Raw genomic sequence first — 24,415 nt, 5'->3', positions numbered from 1 at the left:
AGGAAATGCCTGCTCAGCCAAACTCTGTATAAGGCAGCTTACCACTGGGGCCAGCCATTAGTTAAGTGGATATCTACTGTAATTTTTTTATGCATCGAGATCAGGACCAGGAAGTAGAAACCTGAGGTGAGAATCACTTCTTTCTTAGCTTTTCTGAGCTTTTTGCAAAACTTTTTTCCCCACTAGACAAACCCTTTAACCGTCATAATAGTGGTAAACTATGTTTAGTAAAGCTGGCCATACATTTTATATAACTGTTGGTTAAATTAGTGACCCCCCACACACACACACACAATACACATGCAAGTTGTTGTGCATGTGTGCTGAATTGGGAGAAGGCAGAGGCTTATCTCCCGTGAACAAAAGGAACAGTATGTTGAGATCTTTGCTTACTATGTCTACACTATACACTACATAATATGAGTTTTTAATTGTGCTGTCCAATACATTTAGAGAACGTTAGAGCAAACATGCAAACCTTTAATCTGTTCTGTGTGGACATTGTCAGTCAAAGACGAATTCATTTCATCCACTTGGTTTGTGTGATTTATCCCTTCACAGAAAACCTGGAGAAAACATAGGAATGAATTACAGTATGTATATTAAAAACTAAATTATTGCAAAACCTATTCATTTAATGAAGACAAATTTTCTGCCCTTTATTGAGCACCTGAGAATGTCAAGGACATGTGTGCCTCAGAACAAGATCAAAGGCTGTCCTTACTTTTGGATCAGGACTATGCACATTCGTTCTGGTCAAGTTGAGTTCAATAGAAGAAATATCTGTCTTCAATTCAGTTGCTGGTAGGTCCACTCTGGCGACACCTTCAAACCTCTGTGATCTGGTCAGCAAGGAAGCAAAGGTTGGGCTAACAATGGATCCTTGTTCCTTCTGTTCCTCTGTGCCATTAACTGCTTCTCCATTGACATTAATCTTTCCATCTACCTAAATAGATCAAGAAAATGTATACTTAGGGTCAAGGCATGTAGGGTTAGGCAAGTTCATGTAGGCATGTAGGGTTATGACAAATTAGCTCTCTTCCAGAAGGTAGAAAACTAATACTGGAGAGACAGTTTCTCCCTTCTGGAAGAAGGCTAGCTAAAGCACTGCCTGGAAGACTTCCTACGCCAGCCGAATCTACACAAGGAGAACCAATATTATAAAATTTTTATTATATTACACCAGAAGCACTACACACACTGTCACATAGTATAACTATTACCCTAATACAACACCTTGATAATTACAATCAGGGGAGTAGCTACCATGGAAGCAGGGGAAGTAGCTGCTACAGGGCCCAAACTCAGGAAGGGACAAACTGATTTAGGGTACAGGGAGCGGTGAGTATGGTGATCCTAATCCTAGCACTGGTATTACTTGCTGCTCCCTGGTCTTCTTTTCCGGGCACCTGTGCTGCACTAAGTTCTGGCATCGCCCAGCTTCAGGACGGGACGTAATGTGCTCAGGAGTGCACTATGACCTGATGCTGTGCAACATCAGGTCACAGTGTAGTGAGTGCCGAGAGACAGAGCTACGCAAATAACCGAGGAACCCACAGGAGTAGGAGAAGAAAGAAGAGTATTTTCTTTTTTGGTCGGTCTGAGCTAAGGGTACCGAGGGAGATGGGGGGAGGGTTTGTTCAAAATCTGCTGTGGGGCCCAGTCAATTCTTTTTAGGCCACTGATTACAGTTTTACCAACTTCTGTTAAATGTCTACCTTAGAAAACCTTAGAAATTTTCATATACCCTCTTAGTAAATTCTATGTTTGGGACCCTCATCTCTTGGCCAGTGTCTCAATCTGGAAGACCTGTCCTGTCCTGCATTACACAGAGAACCCATTCACATAAATAAGCACTATGTAATGCTTAGTTTCCATTATGGAACTCTGCAGCAAAATTGTAGACTTACGGATAGGTCTCCCCACAAATGAAATCTGATCGCTGTGGGTCACCCCATGGGGATACATTGCAATCGGCTTATTAAATTTGCTTTCCACACACTCAGTAAACCAGAATGCCTCCTTCAGTCTTCTGTAAGATCGCCTTTTTATCTGCTGACATACTACTTCCTAATATTCTGTTTTGCTCATGTCAATCCAAACACAAATTTTACCTTAAATGTCTTTAGGACCTGCTGTGTACTTCTTGGCTGGGAGTAAGGCTTGGGCATCAGCATAGGCACTGCCTTGGAGACCACACTTTTTGTTGGCGAAGTCCGACCTGCTGGTGCTTTAAAGTCTGATTCACTAGTAGGAGATATGGTCGCCTCCACGGTAGATGTGAATTTAGGAGACGGTAAAGACTGCTGCCTCAGATACTTTAGAGGGTTAGGGTCCTCTGTAGAGGAGAGTAGGCCTGGCTCCACTGAGTGGCTTCTCTCAAGAATTTTTGGCATCACTAAACGTTCGAGGACTGCTTCACTTATTGTAAACCTTTCAATGTATTTCTGTAAAATCTTGTCTGCTTCCTCTTTTGTCTTAGCGTTTTTGTAGGCTTCATGTAATTCCCTTTCTCTGCGCTCTCTGTTAGGACAAACACAAGGAATTCAGAAGTACGGTAATGACTGACAGGACATTTAGCAATGTACAAACAAAGTATAAATGAATGGATAAAAGTGTTTCCTGTCCTTACAAATACATGCTAACATACATATATATAACTGTCCCCCAGCCACATCTCGTCAACATAGTAAATATTCAATGACTGTACAATACAAAATAGTGCAAGAAGGTTAACGCATTAAAGAAAAAAAATTCACATTAACTGAGGAGCAGAAAACACTTACATGGTGCCCCCCTTTTCATCATTTCAGCTGCAGATCCTTCTCCAAACCCCAGGCTCCTCTTCTGTCATCCAGAATGGCTGCACTGCTTCTGAGACTACTTGATGCATACTGTATACTTGGTAGTCCAAGACACTTTCTGTTGGTCGCTCGAATTGGCCAGCACTGGTCAAGTGATATGTGCTGGCCAATCTGAGGGCAGCAGGAAGAGTCTTGGACTACCAAATCCACAGTGTGCATCAGGCAGAAGAGGAACCTGGGAATTGGCAGTTCAAATGATGAAAAGGAGGTCTCCAGGAAACTGTTCTGTTCGTTTTCTAGTTAATGCCAGAGGGTTGCTTTAAATCTTTTCATTTTATTTAGGATTCATAGGATCAATATCGAGAAACGTATTAAGCAAAATCAGGTTGATGGTTCGAAAGGTGATCTCTGTGACCACTTCGGCTCTCTTGAGCCTTGCTCACATAGTCATCAGAATTCGGCAATCAAGTCACAGGGAATGTTCCTGAAATAGTATTCAGTGTGATCCTAAACAGATAATGGCGCTGCACACGCTATCCTGGAAGTCCATTTGTACATATATCGTTGTCAAAATAGGCCATAATGTTTTATCCTTAGGCAGCAGGGGCCAGCAGTGCAGGAACAGAGATAAATTCAAATATTAAAGGTGTGTTGTCCAGCCAATGGTTTTTTTAAGACTCACAATGGCAAAGAAACAGAAATCAGATTTACCTCCAACAATCCCATGTGTCAGAAACCATCCTGATATAGTTTACTTTGCCCTCAAGTTTGCCCTCAGTCAAGATGGTGGATTATGTGTTTCCTGGTTGCCATCTCACTTCCTGTTCCTGTTCCTTTTTAAACTGGCCAGACCTTCCTGTCTTTGCTGGAGTATTGTGTTTGGCTTTTAGTCTGCAATCCTCTTGCTGGAACTCACTCCTCCGTGTGTTCTGTGCCCTAGCGGTTCTCCCTGCTACCTCCTGTTGCTGACCCGGACTGTTCTTGGACCTTCGTACCTGCTTGCTGCCTGCCCTGACCTTTTGCTCGTCTACCTTCCTGCCAGCTTGCCGCCTGCCCTGACTTCTGCTATCCTGACCTCGGTTCTCGTCTACGGACTCTGTCTCACCTGTGCGGAGCACAACAACGTGGGTTCTGCTACATCCGTGTTATATATACTCTGCTCCCAAGTCCTGGCCATCGGATTCCAGTTCTGTTGCACCAGTATCGTGACACCATGCCTCTCCCGGGCAGAGTTGCTAACCCAGAAATTTACAGACAGTCTGTTAAAATAGGCTACTTTTTTCCTGTTCCCGTTTCCTATTTGTCCATATAAAATGTAGGCCATCCGTGATTTTGGGATAAGTTGTCCAAACAAAAGAAAAATAATGGTTGCTAATTCGGCTCCCAGTCCCTGCTTGTCTTTGCTCCCTGGTCCATCTCAACATACAGGAAATACTTGCTCAGCTAATCACTGGCCTCAGCGATCACTCACCTCAACCAGTGACTGGCTGAATGGGCATTTCCTGAGGGTCAAGAGGGACCTGGAAGCAACTATCTTTGGGGGCCAGGGTAGAGCAGGAATGGGGGCAGACAGGGATCAATGGAGATGGGTTTGACTTCTTTTGTTTTTCTTTGCCACTCTGAGTCTAGAAGTCATGAAACCTCTTTAAAGGGAACGTGTCATCAGAAAATGACATTGTTTTACTCAAGCTTTTATATTTAACGTTTCCTTTGAATGTTTGATGATTTTGTTTTAATTTTCCATGTCACCATCTATATTTAAAAACTAATACTAAAATCCGGCATTTTTTGCACTGATCACTAGGCCTCAAATATGTCGAGACTTCCTGTTCTTTGAAGGAAGTTAAATTTTTTTTTTTTAATTTATAATTTCAATCCTAATTCCAATTTCCATCTACAAAAGTTGATTCACTTTGCAAACACTTTTGTATTCTGGCTTTGTACTGATTTTGAACTGTTTTATGTCATATTTTGTATTCATCTCTCATGATTGGTACAGGTCCCAGAGGTTGGATCCCCATAAACCATATAGTAATGGCATATTCTAGAGATCACTTTATCAGATGGGAATTAACCTTTTATTTACCAGATATACAAAGAATTACCATGGCAGTAACTTACTTTTCCTCCACTATTTCTTTATATGTTTTTATGCTTTTTCTTCTTTCGGTTAAGTCACCTTCTCCACGAAGCATCTTCTCCATCTTTTTCCTTTCTTCCTCTTTCTTTATCAAGTCCTGTGATGCACTCCTCCTGCGGGTCTTCCATCGGGCAAGGTCCTACAACAATGTCAAGATTAGCGTCACAGAGAAACAGAAAAAAAAAGCTTGCCATACATATTCGTCTTTTGGCAGCTGGATCTGCTAAGAACGGCCAGTCTGGCTGACACTCAAATGTGTATGGGAAGCTCCTGACTCTACCCAGAGAGATGACTTCAGAGGAACCAAGGATCGGGTAAAATAAATATTTCGCCTGATCCTTTTCTTCAGCCAGGAGATAAGCCACCGCCATAAGTGTCTGGCAGCGGCTTTCTCCACTCTCCCCACAGAATACACATACACGTTCGGCCAAGCCAAACATCTATATACAGGGCCTTGCAAAAGTATTCCCCCCCCCCCCCCGTTGACTTTTTTCTGATTTTATTACATTACAGCCTTAAATTCAATGTTTTGTTAATCTGAATTTTATATGATGATCAGAACACAATACTCTAAGTTTGTGAAGTGAAATGAGAAAAATATACAGTACAGACCAAACGTTTGGACACACCTTCTCATTCAGAGAGTTTGCTTTTTTTCATGACTATGAAAATTGTAGATTCACACTGAAGGCATCAAAACTATGAATTAACACATGTGGAATTATATACATAACAAAAAAGTCTGAAACAACTGAAAATATATGTCATATTATAGGTTCTTCAAAGTAGCCACCTTTTGCTTTGATTACTGCTTTGCACACTCTTGGCATTCTCTTGATGAGCTTTAAGAGGTAGTCACCTGAAATGGTTTTGACTTCACAGGTGTGCCCTGTCAGGTTTAATAAGTGTGATTTCTTGCCTTATAAATGGGGTTGGGACCATCAGTTGCGTTGTGGAGAAGTCAGGTGGATACACAGCTGATAGTCCTACTGAATAGACTGTTAGAATTTGTATTATGGCAAGAAAAAACAGCTAAGTAAAGAAAAACGAGTGGCCATCATTACTTTAAGAAATGAAGGTCAGTCCGAAAAATTGGGAAAACTTTGAAAGTGTCAGTCACAAAAACCATCAAGCGCTACAAAGAAACTGTCTCACATGCGGACCGCCCCAGGAAAGGAAGACCAAGAGTCACCTCTGCTGCGGAGGATAAGTTCATCCGAGTCACCAGCCTCAGAAATCGCAGGTTAACAGCAGCTCAGATTAGAGACCAGGTCAATGCCACACAGAGTTCTAGCAGCAGACACATCTCTAGAACAACTGTTAAGAGGAGACTGTATGAATCAGGCCTTCATGGTAGAATATCTGCTAGGAAACCACTGCTAAGGACAAGCAACAAGCAGAAGAGACTTGTTTGGTCTAAAGAACACAAGGAATGGACATTAGACCAGTGGAAATCTGTGCTTTGGTCTGATGAGTCCAAATTTGAGATCTTTGTTTCCAACCACCGTTTCTTTGTGTGACGCAGAAAAGGTGAACGGATGGACTCTACATGCCTGGTTCGCACCGTGAAGCATGGAGGAGGAGGTGTGATGGTGTGGAGGTGCTTTGCTGGTGACACTGTTGGGGATTTAGTCAAAATTGAAGGCATACTGAACCAGGATGGCTACCATAGCAGTTTGCAGCGGCATGCTATTCCATCCGGTTTGCATTTAGTTGGACCATCATTTATTTTTCAACAGGACAATGACCCCAAACACACCTCCAGGCTGTGTAAGGGCTATTTGACCATGAAGGAGAGTGATGGGGTGCTGCACCAGATGACCTGGCCTCCACAGTCACTGGACCTGAACCCAATCGAGATGGTTTGGGGTGAGCTGGACCGCAGGCAGAGTGAAGGCAAAAGGGCCAACAAGTGCTAAGCATCTCTGGGAACTCCTTCAAGACTGCTGAAAGACCATTTCCGGTGACTACTTCTTGAAGCTCATCAAGAGAATGCCAAGAGTGTGCAAAGCAGTAATGAAAGCAAAAGGTGGCTACTTTGAAGAACCTAGAATATGACATATTTTCAGTTGTTTCACATTTTTTTGTTATGCATTTAATTCCACATGTGTTAATTCATAGTTTTGATGCCTTCAGTGTAAATCTACAATTTTCATAGTCATGAAAATAAAGAAAAGTCTTTGAATGAGAAGGTGTGTCCAAACTTTTGGTCTGTACTGTATAAATAAAACTATTGTTTAGAAATAGAAAACAGAAAATTGTCATGTGCGTATGTATTCACCCCCTTTATTAGGAATCCCATAAAAAGCTCTGGTGCAACCAATTACCTTCAGAAGTCACATGATTAGTAAAATGATGTCCACCTGTGTGCAATCTAAGTGTAACATATTCTGTCATTACATATACACACCTTTTTTGAAAGGCCCCAAAGGCTGCAACACCTAAGCAAGAGGCATCCCTAACTAAACACTACCATGAAGACCAAGGAACTCTCCAAACAAGTAAGGGACAATGTTGTTGAGAAGTACAAGTTAGGGTTAGTTTATACAAAAATATCCAAATCTTTGATGACCCCAAGGAGCATCATCAAATCTATCATAACCAAATGGAAAGAACATGACACAACAGCAAACCTGCCAAGAGACGGCCGCCAACCAAAACCCACGGGCCGGGCAAGGAGGGCATTAGTCAGAGAGGCAGCACAGAGACCTAAGGTAACCCTGGAGGAGCTGCAGAGTTCCACAGACTGGCTTATCTGTACATAGGACGACAATAAGCCGGACGCTCCATAGAGTTGGGCTTTATGGCAGAGTGGCCAGAAGAAAGCTATCACTTTCAGCTAAAAACAAAAAAAGCACATTGTGAGTTTGTGAAAAGGCACGTGGAAGACTCCCAAAATGTATGGAGGAAGGTGCAAAAATTGAACTTTTCGGCCATCAAAGAAAACGCTATGTCTGGCGCAAACCCAACACATCACATCAACCAAAGAACACGATCCCCAGAGTGAAACATGGTGGTGGCAGCATCATGCTGGGGCGATGTTTTTCAGCAGCCGGGACTTGGAAACTGGTCAGGGTTGAGGGAAAGATGGATGGTGATAAATATAGGGATATTCTTGAGCAAAACCTGTCCCACTCTGTGCGTGATTTGAGGGTGGGACGGAGGTTCACCTTTCAGCAGGACAATGACCCCAAACACACGGCTAAAGCAACACTTGAGTGGTTTAGGGAGAAACATGTAAATGTGTTGGAATAGCCTAGTCAAAGCCCAGATCTCAATCCAATAGAAAATCTGTGGTCAGACTTAAAGATTGCTGTTCACAAGCGCAAACCATCTAACTGAAAGGAGCTGGAGCAGTTTTGCAAGGAGGAATGGGCAAAAATCCCAGTGGTAAGATGTGGCAAGCTCAGAGAGACTTATCCAAATCGACTTGAAGCTGTGATTGCTGCAAAAGGTGGCTCTACAAAGTATGGACTTTAGGGGGTGAATAGTTATGCACATTAACTTTTTATGTAATTTTGTTCTGTTTGTTATTTGCTTCACAATAAAATAAAAATACAAATAAATAAAACATCTTTAAAGTTGTGGGCATGTTCTGTAAATAAAATGATGCAAATCCTCAAACAATCCATGTTAATTCCAGGTTGTGAGGAACCAAAATAGGAAAAAAGTCAATGGGGGTGAATACTTTTGCAAGGCACTGTATATGGGAAAGCCGGGACTATCCAAATAATAATAAGAAGAAGAAACTTGTGCAATATATGTACCACCCTGACTCTGCTCTAATTCCCCACAGTGTAGCCCAGCACTTATATTGTTCCTTTATGTGCCATCCTGTGGGCCGATAAGCTCACGTTAAGTGTCATCACTATGGATAACATGTCAATGTGTCAGAGCAATGAGAGGCACAAGACACCAGCAACCAAGTATATTGCATGCTTCCTTATTTTACTATTTTGTATTTAAATATCCTGGAAGCCCTCCTTACAGCCTATGCCCACATGCTCCAAAGCATATAAACTGAAAGTGAAGCAAATTTACAAATTGTTTCAATTCAAATTCTATATAATATATACAGCTCTTATGCAAATCTTTCTTATTTCCATGGTAAGAGAATACAAAGAATCTGTGTAGTCTCACGCTGTAGTCATATGGCCATTTCCTGTACCCTATTACTTGCTGACCTCCTAAAGTAAAATTAGTAAGAATATACACGACTGTATGTGTTCTGCAGTCCGCAAATCGCACATCCATGAAACACAGATACCAGCCATGTGCATCCCACATTTTTCCCAAGTCCCGCAAACCAAGCAAAATGGACAAAAGGACATGTTCTATTTTTATTTTGAGGGGCCGTGGAACGAACATATGGATGCGGACAGCACACCCCATTGAAATGAATGGGCCCGCACTCAATCCGCAATGCAGACCAAAAATACAGTTGAGTGAATGGATCCTTAGGGGACAAGTAGAATATAGAAGTATTTTGTTTTTTATTTCAGTGAAAGTCCACCTGTTTTAGAATAAAAACATATAAAATAAGGGAGAAGTATCCAGGAACAGGAAACATACTGGAGGAGATTTACTAATCAAAGTGCACCAGAATTCTGGCCTAATTTGCACCAAAAACTGGAGTATACGCTTTGCACTTCATTTATTGTTTAAAGAGGTTGTCCGGGTTCAGACCTGAACCCGGAGACATACCCTTTTTTTCACCCAGGCACCCCCCCTGAGGCTAGCATCGGAGCATCTCATGCTCCGATGCGCTCCCTTGCCCTGCGCTAAATCGTTCAGGGGAAGGTCTCTTTTGTTTTCAATAACTCACTGCCGGGCGGAAACTTCTGATTGGCGGTCTTTAGCGCTGCCCTAGCCGTTTTACTGGCTAGGGCAGCGCTAAATCCCACCCATCAGTGCCGGCGACGTCACCCGGGCTTCCTGGCAGCCCCATAGAGAGCCCCGGTTCGTCACCGGATCTCCAAAAAATGCCTTTGCCCTGCGGGATTTGGCGCAGGGCAAAGGAGAGCATCGGAGCATGAACTGCATCGATGCTCAAGTCAGGGGGGCTGCCGGGGTGAAAATGGAGATATGTCCGGGTTCAGCTCTGAACCCGGACAACCCCTTTAAGCTACTTTCTCTTGACTGTGTGACCTACCTGGAAAGAGCTGTAGCCTATCAGAAATAGGACATGGCTTACACTGTGACAACTTGCATCAAAAAAAGTAAAAAAAAATTGGTGCACAATTCTGCGTAAAGTAAGCAAACTCACAGGTGGTATAAGCATAGTTTAGACCAGGGATGCTCAACCTGCGGCCCTCCAGCTGTTGTAAAACTACACCTCCCCCATGCCCTTCTGTAGGAAATGATAGGAGTTGTAGTTTTCCAACAGCTGGAGGGCCGCAGGTTGAGCATGACTGGTTTAGAAAGTCCAAAGATGTGCCAGATTTATCTTCCAGCACCCAATTTACATTAGTCAATCTGCCCCTTTGTGCTTTATTGGTATTGCGAGGGAGCTTTAATGTGACATTTTGTCGCAGCGGACCAAAACTACCTACATTCTGCCATGTGTCATCCTCCTCTTTGAGTAGATCGTTGACATACTGCAGATGTTCTTGGTGTGCTCGGCTATGCGGTATCATTGTTCCTTCTTCCTCACACCTCATGTCCAACATGCTTACACTCCTGCACAGAACACACAAAAGACAGACCATCATTATATAACAGTCTGCAAGCATTCTGTAAAGGTACCACAAGATGGCGCCACATGACAAAGCAACATGCAGTGCAGATCAGAAGTCTATGATCCATGCACTTCATGGTTGTCCTGTAAGGGGAGACATTTGTTAAGAAAATGAATCAAAACTAAGCACACAAGGCAAAGCATGCAAGCAGTATATTGACAGTAACCAAATATTAAGATCAACGCAGGTTGTAGGTACATAGACTGTGCTGAGTACCACCATCCAGTGATGGGATTTTTTAGGTTGCCAGGGTAAATTACTGAAACAAATCAGACAGCATACATTATTATGAAGTGCATTCGTATAGATAAAAACGTGTATCCAGCATGAGATTGCATCCAGACCTCAGCCATGAATGTACAGATGTAGCAGAGCTAAACTTGACTCACGTGTTATCTCCATTATCTCGAGACAAAGGCCATTGAAATCCATTGAAAATGTAGTTAACCTTTTCTTTTTGCCATTCTTTACTTTACACGTTAACCATCAAGTTGAGCTCTGCTGCATCTGTACCAAAGGTAATATTGCAAGATTTATGGGGCTATGGCTCATTTTGAGACTAGTCCAACAACCTACATTACAGGGCTACTTTCACACCAGCGTTTTTACTGGATTCCGTCACGATAATACAACAGTCTGCATCCGTTATGAACGGATCCGGTTGTATTATCTTTAAAGGGTTTCTACCACTTCGTTTTCACATAATAAGCTTTCAGACACTAGCGATCCGCTAGTGTCTGCTCTGCCAAACAATCCTAATATAATAGCTTTTGGGGCAGCCGTTTCACAAAAAAAAGAACTTATATTGATATGCTAATGACCCTCTAGGTGCTATGGGGGCGTCATTAGCACCTAGAGGATCGGTCTACCTTCACAAGATGCCGCCGCCCAGCGCGTCCCTCCAGCCCGCCCATCTCCTCCGGAATGCGATCAAGCGGACGACTTCTCGCGCATGCGCCGTGCGCGTCTGTATTCGGCGCATGCGCAGTGAATGTCCGACCGCTTCCCTGCTCAGACATCTCCACTGCGCCGATGGAGCACTATGACGTCATCGGCGCAGGCGCAGTGGAGATGTCTGAGCAGGGAAGTGGTTCCATTTTCTATCGTGTCCAAGAAAACGGATCCGTCCCCATTGACTTACATTATGAGTCAAGATGGATCCGTCTTGCTCTGCACCACAACGTTTGCAGCGTTATTCTGTCCGCAATGGGGACGCAACCAAGCGGAAACAGACTGCATTCCATTTCGTTCCGTTCAGTTTTGTCCCCATTGATAATGAACAGGGACAAAACGGAAGCGTTTTCCCCCGCTATTGAGATCCTATGACGGATCTCAATAGCGGAAAGGGAAAGCGCAGATGTGAAAGTAGCCTAAGTCTTGAAAAATCTTTTAAAGTCTGGACAATGGTATTACACTTTCCTTTTTCATTCCTGTTAGGCTACATACACACGACCGTGCCATTTTTTGCGGTCCGCAAACCGCGGGATCCGCAAGAAACGGAAGCCGCCCGTGTGCCTTCCGCAATTTGCGGAACGGAAGCCATTGATATAACTGCCTATTCTTGTCCGTTTTGCGGACAAGAATAGGACGTTATATTTTTTTTGCGGGGCCGCGGAACGGAGCAACGGATGCGGACAGCACACTGAGTGCTGTCCGCATCTTTTGCGGCCCCATTGAAGTGAATTGGTCCGCATCCGAGCCGCCAAAACGGCGGCTCGGATGCGGACCCAAACAACGGCCGTGTGCATGAGGCTTTAGGCTACATGCACACGAACGTTGTTTGCTTCTGTGTCCGTTTCGGGTTTTGTTTTGCGGATAGGATGCGGACCCATTCATTTCAATAGGTCCATTCCGTAGCCCCGCAAAAAAATAATAATAGAACATGTCCTATTCTTGTCCGTTTTAGGCATTGTTACAATGGATCCGCAAAAAAAAAAAAAAAAATGATGGCATACGGACGTCATCAGTTTTTTTTGCGGATCCGCAATTTGCAGACCGCAAAACACATACGGTCGTGTGCATGTAGCCTTAGGACTCATTTAGACGACCATATGCTGTCCACAACAATGTGGATCCGTTTTTTTTGCGGACAGTTCGGCATGTCCACAAAAAAAAAAAAAACTGATTGCATTCCGCTTTTTGGCTGATCCATAGACTTCAATAGGGCCATGTCCTGATTTTCACTGACACGTATAGGACATGGGACGGCATCTAATCTGCAAAAAAAAACAGATCCGCATTTTTGTGCACAGCATATGGCCGTCTGAATGAGCCCTTATCCTGTAATAACCAGGACACATTATTATCCACCAGAAGTAACTAATGACTGTAACCAAGCAAATGAAAATCCACGGACCACTGGTTTCTGCACTGTGACACAGTTTATTGGTGGATATCGGATGTGTATTACTCCTATTTGATATGCACTGAAAATCGTTGCGTAATTCTGTAAAATATATATCTATAGCGCCACCTGCTGTTTTCTCTTTTCTTTATCTCTGTCCACTTCGCTGAGGTGGACGCACATGCTCAATTCTAACCTTCAACTGCCACCAGCCATATATTTCTGTTAGAAACTGTGGCAGTTACAGGTCACGCCGTCTGAGCTGCCAGCTTGAACTAAATCCAGCAGAGCAATTCGAGCAATAAATGGGGAGATCTCTGGATCCTCTAGCTTTGCTAAAAAGAGACTCATGTACTATATGATGTCTGATTTTAAATTGTTACTTAAAACATGGGATTAACACCTTTAAAGCCAGTTTTCCAAGAGTTTTTTTTACTGATGACTTCTCTTCAGGCTAGGTCATCAGTATCTGATCGGTGGGGGTTCGACACCCAGGACCCCCGTCGGTCAGCTGTTTGAGAAGGCACCGGTGCTCACAATGTGTGCTCACATTGTATGGTGGCTGTCCTTGGAATCGCAGCCCAGCCCCATTCACTTCAATGGGGGTGAACTGAGCCGAGGCCACGTGACTGATGAACGTGATGTCACATGGCTACTGTTAGCGCTGCTGCATTTTCAAACAGCTGATCGGCTGGGGACCCAGTTAGAAACTATTGAAAAACCCCTTCAAGTCTTCCAGCTATATGGATTAACACAATGTCACCAATGCCATCTGGGGGACATAAGAGGCTGGCACACTCTAGGCAATGCAAAAAACCTAAGTTGCTGTAATGAACATATCGGCCAATATTCTGCTGCTGAACATCACAAGAGACCAGTGATGTACAGCCAGTATACATAAAGTGAGCAATACCAGAGCCACACGTGCCAAAAAATAATTGCTATCTGCAAAAAATGAGTATAGCACACAGATGGAAAATAATATCGTGTCCCTAAGGCTACTTTCACACTGGCGTTTTGGCTTTCCGCTTGCGAGATCCGTTCAGGGCTCTCACAAGCGGTTCAAAACGGATCAGTTTTGCCCTAATGCATTCTGAATGGAAAAGGATCCGCTCAGAAGGCATCAGTTTGCCTCCGTTCCGTCTCCATTCCTGCAGCGTTTTGGTGTCCGCCTGACGAAACTGAGCCAAACGGATCCGTCCTGGCACACAATGTAAGTCAAGGAGGACGGATCCGTTTTCTATGACACAAAAAAAAACTGATCCGTCCTCCATTGACTTTTAATGGTGTTCAAGATGGATCTGTCTTGGCTATGTTAAAGATAATACAAACGGACCAGTTCTGAACGGATGCAGACGGTTGTATTATCTGAACGGATCCGTCTGTGTAGATCCATGACGGATCCGCACCAAACGCGAGTGTGAAAGTAGCCTAAGGGTACTTTCACACTAGCGTTTTTCTTTTCCGGCACCGAGTTCCGTCCTAGGGGCTCTATACCGGAAAAGAACTTATCAGGCATATCCCCATGCATTCTGAATGGAGAGCAATCCGATCAGGATGCATCAGTTCAGTCTTTTTAACTGATCAGGACAAAGATAAAACCGCAGCATGCTACGGTTTTATCGCCGACCCAAAAAACTGAAGACTTGCCTGAATGCCGGATTTTTTCCATAGGAATGTATTCAAAATACCGCAATGTAATAAAAATATATAATGGATCTGTTTCTCTGGATGACAAACGGAGAGACGGATCCGTTCTTGCAATGCATTTGGAAGACGGATCCGCCTACAAATGCTTTCCGTTTGCCGGATCGGAACTGCTTGCCGGGTCACTCTGCCGCAAGTGTGAAAGTACCCTTACACACATATTCCTGAACAAGTGAATGCTCGGAGTGGAGATAAGGGGTGCAGACTTTGCCTAGCGTCCACACACCTTACAGCAGGGACCAGACCTGGCACAAATACCAATTAATATAATCTAAAATGTGCAGATGTTTAAGCTGTAGGCCATCCTATAACACTGTGTATTATTTTTCTTCCACAGCGAAGACAAGAAGATTGCGGAGATCACCCCAACCCCACTACTTAGTGCAACACCACAGCTCTTTAAAGGGGTATGAAAAAAACACCATCACCAGTAGGCAGTAAATGGAAGGGGGGAGGGGGTCGGTATATGTGACTGGTACTGTAGGGGCCATCTGACACGCTGGAAACCTCCGTGGCTTACGATACCGATGTTGAGGCCAGTAAAAAGCAATGTAGGAGAAAAAAAACTTTGCATTTCAGTACGTTGGTTTCACAGGGTGCTGTTACGGGCAGTCAGAACGGGTCTGAAGAAATGGCATAGCACCCTCCATGGAGCAGCCGCAGCAGATCGCGGACCCATTCACTTTAATGGCTCTGCGATCCGGCCGTTCCGCAAAAAGATAGGACATGTTCTATCTTTTTGCGGAACGGAAGTATGGGACGAAACTCCACGGAAGCACTCCATAGCGCTCCTGGAGGGTTACGTTCCGTGCTTCCGTTCCGCATCTCTGGATTTGCTGACCCATTGAAGTCAATGGGTCCACATCCGTGATGCAGAATGCACACGGAACGGTGCCCGTGTATTGCGAATCCGCAAATGCGGTCCGCAATACGGCAACGGGAAGCACACGTTCGTGTGCAGGAGGCCTAAAACAGGCGTAGAAACTGATAAATGAGATGGCCTGCCGGCCTATCCTCTTCCCTGCCACTCCCCCCTTTTTAAATCTGCCGTGAGCGGGGAAAAGTCGCAGACTGCGACGCAAATAACCTTTACACCGCAATCTGTGCTAGGAGTACTCCTAATATAGGCGTATTTCTGGATAGTTGTTGACCCCCACAGTGTATTTCTCTTCTTTGAGAGAAGCAATCTGCTGATTGCTTGTTATAAAAAAATAAAATAAAGTTTAAAAATAAAAAACATAAAAATTCTAATCACTCCTCTTTCCCCGAAATTTTAATAAAAATACATAAACAATAAAAAAAAATACACTTAATGGGCATTGCTGTGTGTGAAAACGCCCATACTATTAAAATATAAAAATGTTTATCCAATTCGGGAACAACAGTCAAAATGGCTGATTTACAGTTTTATGGTGGTTTCACCTCCCACAAAAAAATTCATAAAAAGTGACCCCAAAATTGTATGAATGAAAATTACAGATCGCCCTGCAAAAAATGAGCCCCCACACAGCTTTGTACACATGACTACAAAAAAAGTTATAACGGTCAGAATATGGTGAAGAAAAGAAAAAGGGTTTTATTTTTTTCAGTATTAAAATGCAAGAATATATATGTGGTATCCCCATAACAGGTCAGGTCAGTTTTACCATACGGGGAACGCCGTAAAAACAAAACCCATAGAACTGTTGCAGAATTTTTTTCCAGTTCTCCACTACATCGTGTAAAATATTAAATGGTGGAATTAGAAAGTGCAACTTGTCCCGCAATAAAAGCAAGCCCTATGTGAACGGAAAAGTAAAAAAAAGTTATGGCCCCGGAAAGGCAGGGAATAAAAACGCAAAAACGAAAATGCAAAAACAAAAAGAACTACCCATCAGCTAGACCACACCTTTGTCTTCTATGCAGAACATCTTAGAACTTTTATCTGCCTTCACTTACAATTCCCACAGACGACACAGACTAATCCTAGCTATAGCCATCTGTTATCCACAATGACATAGCGCAGAACACTTGGCGACACAACCTATTTGAAGCCTGGGCTGTGGTATTTGAGGTTGAGGCTCAGGACACTACGCACCCAGAAAATGGCCAATTTGGTCAATGCTTTGAAGCTCATTATTCAAAACAAAAATAAAAAATCTAATTGTCGTGTGTACCGGTCTTCATCCACTTTATAGTAAATTTCCTGGACATCAAACACTTCACATCAATGACGGGATTTAATAGCACAAGATTCCTTCAAGCCCTGAAGCTCCAGCTCATGTAATATAATGGCTGCATATGATTATACAGATAGTGAACACGCAGTTACAATACTGAGGTGGCTACACAGAAAAGGTGGCGGTCCCATCATAAAAATCATAAATTACAATGTCCCGTTATTCACTTAGGAAATGATGTTCGCTTCCCCTACACATCTCTTCCTACCAGAAGGGTAACCTGAAGCTTCTGAGCCCCAGTGCAACATCTGTGAAGACCACAACGATGAGACATCATTTATAGTGCTGGGGAAGGAGAAATCTTGCTCCTCAAGTTCCAGAGGCAACTGAAACAATGGGCCTGTCCTGGAGGACAGGAAACCTTGCCTATAGCAACCAATCAGCGCTCAGCTCTCATTTCTTAAAGTGTTCTGAAAAAACTGAAAGATGAGCTCTGATTGGCTGCTATGGGAAACTAAGAGTTTTTCCTGTTAGACAGTTTTGATAAATGAGGCCCAATGTGTGCAATGGTAAATAGGAATGTATGAATCCTTATTCATTCATGAATTCACTACATTAAAAGGGACAAGATAGGTCATCAATAGCAGATTGACGGGGGTCCAACACCTGACCTCCACCAATCAGCTGTTTGAGGAGGCTGCAGTGCTCCGGTGAGCTCCGCGCCCTCTTCCTAGGCCAGTGATGTCATTCATCTGTTACATGTCCTAGGAGCATTCAAGTGAATGAGACTGAGCTGCAATACCAAGCACGGCCTCTATTCAGTGGACAGTGCTGTGCTTGGCAAGCTGTGAGGAGGCCGCAGCACACAACAGAGCACCAGGGGCTCCTCAAATAGATGATCAGTGGGAGTCCCGAGGGTCGGACCTCCGCCAATCTGATATTGATGACCTATCCTCAGAATCTCAGAAAACCCCTTTAAACAGACACTTTTCAGACAGCCATGCTAAATTTAGACCATTCACAATTTTAAAACTATGTGCATGCCCCTGAGCAAAAAATGTGTGTAGAGGATTCTACTTCTTATTCAAACCAGATGAGTAAAAGCCAAGCTGGGAAGGATAAACGCTATAATAGCAAAATAATAAGGCAATACAGTGCCATGATAGTACTGCCATACACTGCTATAAAAGGACTACATAGTGCCTGGATAATAGCGATCACGTCCTGGGTTTTACTGCCACGCATCAATAGCAGTTGAGCCTTTGGTCAATCTGCCAGAGGATCACTAGATGGTGGAAGCAATTGCCATTTTTGCCCTTCCTATAATTCAGCACTGACTGCATGTTCAATAGGAAGCAGTTCACACATCATTTATAGCAACACATGTTAAGGCTGAGGCTACACGGCGATCTTGGTATGACACCTGTCGCATGACCAAAGCTCGATTTCTATCGGCACAGCCACTGAACCGAATGGGGTTGAAGTGTGACTGTGATCAGGGATGCACCCAGCCTTTCTGCTGCCCGAGACAAAAACTGAAATGGCTCCTCTCCCTCCCCAATGCCAATTTCTTAACCTAACCCCTTCTCTCAGCCTCTGGCCCTTCGACTGCCCCTCTTTTGCCCCTACCTGGTGCTACCTGACGCCTCACCTAACCTCATTTGTAGGGCACCCCTGACAGTGACCCCAGAAATAAAATAAAAAAATCCAACATTAGTGACTTTTTTTGTGATTCTTCAGTCACGCTGCAATCCCATTCATTTTTAATGGCTGCACTGCGACAAAATGATCTTTGGTCATATGACCGGTGCCATGGCCAAGATGGGCGTGCAGCCCCAGCATAATGTGAATTGTTTTTGCAGCATTTTCTTGTGTAGCAGTGAAGACCAGTCACACTTCTTCCCTGTGTGAACAAATCCTAAGATAGTACATTTTACATGCCAAAACTACTAGACACAAATATTCCGAGCCTTGCTTAGCACCGAAAAGTAATATAAGAAAGAAAAGGCTTGTGCTTTATATATCTAGCAGTTCGAAGCAAGGGGTACCCAAGAATCATGCACAGTGGATTAATACCAGCACTCTCGCATGACAAGTGTATAGATTAGTTTCATGCTAAATGTCCTTATTGGTGATGTTACTGGTTATTAATACTGCTTAGTACCGAGGGGCTAGATGCAGATGATGATTTTTTTAAGGGTAAGGCATGCACTAGGTGGTTAAACTCTCCAAGCAAAGAAATGGACTTACTCTTCTTCATCTGACCGTAGGCTGCTGAATCTACGAGACCAAATGTAGAATTAGACACAATTGTGGGGCGAAGATAATAGAACATCCTCACAATGATGAATACTGAGCTGTATCAGGACCGCGCACATGTCCACATCTATAAAGACTTCTGCTATCAGACCTCCCCGACTTTCTGACGTCGTTTGTTCATAGTGAATTTTGTGCCTCTGAATGTTCTTGGTTTGAATCACAAATTGTGTGTAAAGGACATATTTATCCTGTGGCACAAAATAGTATCTTGTGCCTCAAATATATTTATTTAACATATTGGCCTTTTACAAAACATATTTTGTGGTACTGTGAACGGGAGGCGCTCCGCTGCAAACTGGTTGTCATACTGTATATATTCTGGAGAAGCGGATCCTCCTGGTGCTGGCTCATGTCATCACACCTACCATGCTAAGTTAGGTGGCATAACTGGTACCCTATCCGTCATTTGTAGGAAGGAATAAATACACCCTCTATTCTTTTAATATCACTGGAGGTTTAGAGGTAAACCTCGCACAGGCTCATTCAGCCTATTAATACCTACAGATGCAGCCGAGCTAAACTTTATGGTTAACGCGTTAAGTAAAGAATGGCAAGAAAAAGATAACACTAACTTTCCAATGGATTTCAATGGCTTTTGTCACAAAATAACCAACACTGTGCCATGTGTTATCAGAGTCAAGTTTAGGTCAGCTACACCTGTATACAACAGATACACCTCTTCTATTACCCAAATATTCTCCCAATATATGAATCTGAAAAGTGTATAAATAATATACAATATATATATACATATACTCAATCATTTATATAAAATATACTTTGTTACAATAACATAAAAATATACAAAAAAAACCATTAAAAACAAAGTCAAAAGGGACCGCATGTTGTGCACATGGTTATTATAGTATGATTGATATATAGAGTACCGTACATAATGAATATATAGTGCAGCACTATAAATGATTATATATGATTATACACCAATAGCCCATTCATATACTCAATTCAATTGCTCTCTATACCTATAGAGAGCAATCAAATTGATTATATGAATGGGTTATTATTGTATATATATGTTATATACAATAACCGTTTATACTATACACAATATATGAATTATACTATAATAACCTTGTGCACACCGTGCAGCCCCTTTTTACATTGTTTTCAATGGGTTTTTAGTTGATTTTTGTGTTATTGTAACAAAGTATTCTATTTTATATAAATGAGTATTATTTATACACTTTTCAGATTCATATATTGGGAGAATATATAGGTGTTGATCATTCAAGCCTATCATCCGGCTTCTCAAAAAAAAACTAAAAGAAACATTCAGGCATCTGATGATGCAGAGTAAAATACTCCGCAGTTCCTGCTGGTCTTTGCTTACAAGTGACCTGCTGCATCCAATCAGTGGCCTCAGCGGTCATGTGGCATACCACCGGCATCACCATTCTGTGAGGAGTCATGATGCCAGCACAGCACCTGAATGCTCAAGTATAATTTTGCCTTCCAAAGATATGCTGGGGACTGCAAATTAAATGCACTAGATCAGTAGGGGACTGGACAGGTGAGTACTTTTTTTTTATATTTTATATAAATTGTGTCCCTTTTTTATTTCTTCCAGAAACCAGACTGCACCTTTAAAGTGGACCTGCAACCTTTCCCTGCCAGGCCTGTTTTAGTAACATCCCCCATGCAATAACAAATCTGGAGCATCTCTTCTTACGATGTGCCACTCCTTTATTATTTCTACTAGAAGTTATGAATTAATTGCCAATAGTCTGCAATGAAGGTCCAGGTGGGTATTACCAGTTGGGGGTGGGTCCCTGTAAAGTTTGTGCTTCCAGTGCTTCCAGTGTCAGACTGTGCAGGAACACACACCCCAACTGGCCCTCTGGACCTTGATTGCACACTGCTCGCAATTCATAACTTCTAGCAGGTATAGTAAAGGAATGGCACAGCATAGTCATAATAGATGCTCCAGAATTGTTATTACATAAGGAATGTAAGTAGTTATTAAGACAGACACTTCAGGAGAGGTGACATGTCCTCTTTAAGAAGGGAGCGGACCAAGGTGAGCTGGGTTACTATATCTTTACTGACTTAATAGCTGCCCTTATGGTAAACATAGCCTTGTTTCATCATTTCCAATAGTCTCAAATGGACAAATATTCAACCACCAGTGTGAGTTACAGACGTGGACAAAATTGTTGGTACCCTTTGGTCAATGAAAGAAAAAGTCACAATGGTCACAGAAATAACTTTAATCTGACAAAAGTAATAATAAATTAAAATTCTATAAATGTTAACCAATGAAAGTCAGACATTGTTTTTCAACCATGCTTCAACAGAATTATGTAAAAAAATAAACTCATGAAACAGGCATGGACAAAAATGATGGTACCCCTAACTTAATATTTTGTTGCGCAACCTTTTGAGGCAATCACTGCAATCAAACGCTTCCTGTAACTGTCAATGAGACATCTGCACCTCTCAGCAGGTATTTTGGCCCACTCCTCATGAGCAAACTGCTCCAGTTGTGTCCGGTTTGAAGGGTGCCTTTTCCAGACTGCATGTTTCAGCTCCTTCCAAAGATGCTCAATAGGATTGAGGTCAGGGCTCATAGAAGGCCACTTTAGAATAGTCCAATTTTTTCCTCTTAGCCATTCTTGGGTGTTTTTAGCGGTGTGTTTTGGGTCATTGTCCTGTTGCAAGACCCATGACCTGCGACTGAGACCAAGCTTTCTGACACTGGCTAGTACATTTCTCTCTAGAATTCCTTGATAGTCTTGAGATTTCATTGTACCCTGCACAGATTCAAGACACCCTGTGCCAGACGCAGCAAAGCAGCCCCAGAACATAACAGAGCCTCCTCCATGTTTCACAGTAGGGACAGTGTTCTTTTCTTGATATGCTTCATTTTTTCGTCTGTGAACATACAGCTGATGTGCCTTGGCAAAAACTTCGATTTTTGTCTCATCTGTCCACAGGACATTCTCCCAGAAGCTTTGTGGCTTGTCAACATGTAGTTTGGCATATTCCAGTCTTGCTTTTTTATGATTCGTTTTCAACAATGGTGTCCTCCTTGGTCGTCTCCCATGTAGTCCACTTTGGCTCAAACAACGACGGATGGTGCGATCTGACACTGATGTTCCTTGAGCATGAAGTTCACCTTGAATCTCTTTAGAAGTCTTTCTAGGCTCTTTTGTTACCATTCGGATTATCCGTCTCTTAGATTTGTCATCAATTTTCCTCCTGCGGCCACGTCCAGGGAGGTTGGCTACAGTCCCATGGATCTTAAACTTATGAATAATATGTGCAACTGTACTCACAGGAACATCTAGTTGCTTGGAGATGGTCTTATAGCCTTTACCTTTAACATGCTTGTCTATAATTTTCTTTCTGATCTCTTGAGACAGCTCTTTCCTTTGCTTCCTCTGGTCCATGTCGAGTGTGGTACACACCATATCACCAAACAACACAGTGATTACCTGGAGCCATATATATAGGCCCAATGGCTGATTACAAGGTTGTAGACACCTGTGATGCTAATTAGTGGACACACCTTGAATTAACATGTCCCTTTGGTCACATTATGTTCTGTGTTTTCTAGGGGTACCATCATTTTTGTCCATGCCTGTTTCATGAGTTTATTTTTTTACATAATTCTGTTGAAGCATGGTTGAAAAACAATGTCTGACTTTCATTGGTTAACATTTATAGAATTTTAATTTATTATTACTTTTGTCAGATTAAAGTTATTTCTGTGACCATTGTGACTTTTTCTTTCATTGACCAAAGGGTACCAACAATTTTGTCCACGTCTGTATATCCAAAAGCCACACCAACCCTACTAAATGCAACCAACCGAGAAGTCAAAATGAAAACCATTGCATCTGCATGTATAAAATGAACAAAATATTTTGCAGCACTGAAGCAGTGAAGTCCAATGACATATACATGTGTATGCAAAGTGTGTGCTTAACCCCAACTTTTATGGCATTTGCACTAAATTTACCATAAGTCTAGATCTGTGGATCTGACCATGGGAACCTACACTCATTCTCTGGGGGACAAGACATGGTTACCATTCATAGTGGAGAAGAAAATCCCATGTGATGTTTTTCCTATAGATTTCTCAGCCAGGACAGGGCACCCGTGATCAGAGTATCAGAGCATTCCCTGTGGTTGGACTGGATAGGATAGGTCATAGTTTTCTGTGGGTCTTTGATGGGCACCATTTTTTTGTACATTGGGCTGAGTTTACGAAAATAAGAACCTCTACTGCACCTAAACAATTAGCTCTGCTACATTGTATCCACACTAATGCGCACATACATATACACAGGTAAAATATTGTTTTAGATAAGAGAAAAAAAAAAGCCAAAAAACGAATTGATGACATTATCTGACCTCAAAAATTCAAGGTCAGGCCTTTCAAGAGTTTCTTCAGGCTGGGACTTAGGCTCTGCACAGATGGAACTGTGCTGAATGGGGCTGCACATTTGTTTGCTCGTCAGATCATCATCGTTTAACTGAACTGAATCTTCTGCTTTTCTCTGTTCAATTTGCTGTGATGGACTGTCAGAAGTGGAGGTGGTAAAGGTTTGGGGCGTACGAGGAGGCAAAATAGTCACTGCCTGGATGGAGCTATGGAAGCAATTTCAGATATTGTTATAAATTAAGGATTTCATGTTACACTGTAAAACTCTACTTTATAAGAAATAGTACGCGCTTTTACACAAGGTACATAACAGACACCATTAGTGTGAGGAGCACATCTGATATAGGCAAGAGAAAACTCAGTTTTATGTTACATGTACTCACAGAATGAAAAAAACCAAAAAGCATTTATTTGGAGGCCTGTGATCCCACGTTTGACACATTTTCTTTGTAAGACACATTAAATGGGTTGCCTAGTTTATAAAACCCATTTTTTCCACTTACTCTACTAGGGAATTCTGGAATAATTAGACAGGGGTCCCCTATTCAGGATCCTCGTCTCTTGGCTAGAATGGAGAGTGGTTATAAAGGGTTTCATGCCCTGTCCCATTCTGCAGTACATACCCAAACCATAGATCTGAATAGGCTCTTTGTAATATGTAATTCCCCTGTGGTGGTGCTGCAGGGAAATGAAGCCCATAATACTTAATTACAGGCAATAGCTGGTGGCGTGGGGTCCCTGCAAGGGACAATTTGAGATCTGCTTTCATTCCTATAAAACATAAACCTCTTTAGTA

The 24,415-nt window shown here is 42.6% G+C and overlaps 1 protein-coding gene across 1 annotated transcript in view; it reads right to left on the bottom strand.

The window, feature by feature from the left end:
• The window catches only part of LIMCH1 (LIM and calponin homology domains 1), a 323,950-nt gene that overhangs the window by 89,868 nt on the left and 209,667 nt on the right, over window positions 1-24,415 (bottom strand). The window contains exons 15-21 of the mRNA XM_044276674.1: window positions 23,589-23,825; window positions 19,143-19,172; window positions 10,497-10,623; window positions 4,926-5,083; window positions 2,115-2,523; window positions 725-946; window positions 479-566 (exon numbers count right to left, since the gene is read on the bottom strand). Of these exons, the coding sequence (XP_044132609.1) occupies window positions 479-566; window positions 725-946; window positions 2,115-2,523; window positions 4,926-5,083; window positions 10,497-10,623; window positions 19,143-19,172; window positions 23,589-23,825 (1,271 nt within the window). The remainder of the gene's footprint in view (window positions 1-478; window positions 567-724; window positions 947-2,114; window positions 2,524-4,925; window positions 5,084-10,496; window positions 10,624-19,142; window positions 19,173-23,588; window positions 23,826-24,415) is intronic.

Source organism: Bufo gargarizans, chromosome 1 (genome assembly GCF_014858855.1).
Source record: "Bufo gargarizans isolate SCDJY-AF-19 chromosome 1, ASM1485885v1, whole genome shotgun sequence".
In the NCBI taxonomy this organism is placed as follows: domain Eukaryota; kingdom Metazoa; phylum Chordata; class Amphibia; order Anura; family Bufonidae; genus Bufo; species Bufo gargarizans.
The sequence above is the reverse complement of the archived record's forward strand: the minus strand, read 5'-3'. Positions and strand labels throughout refer to the sequence as shown.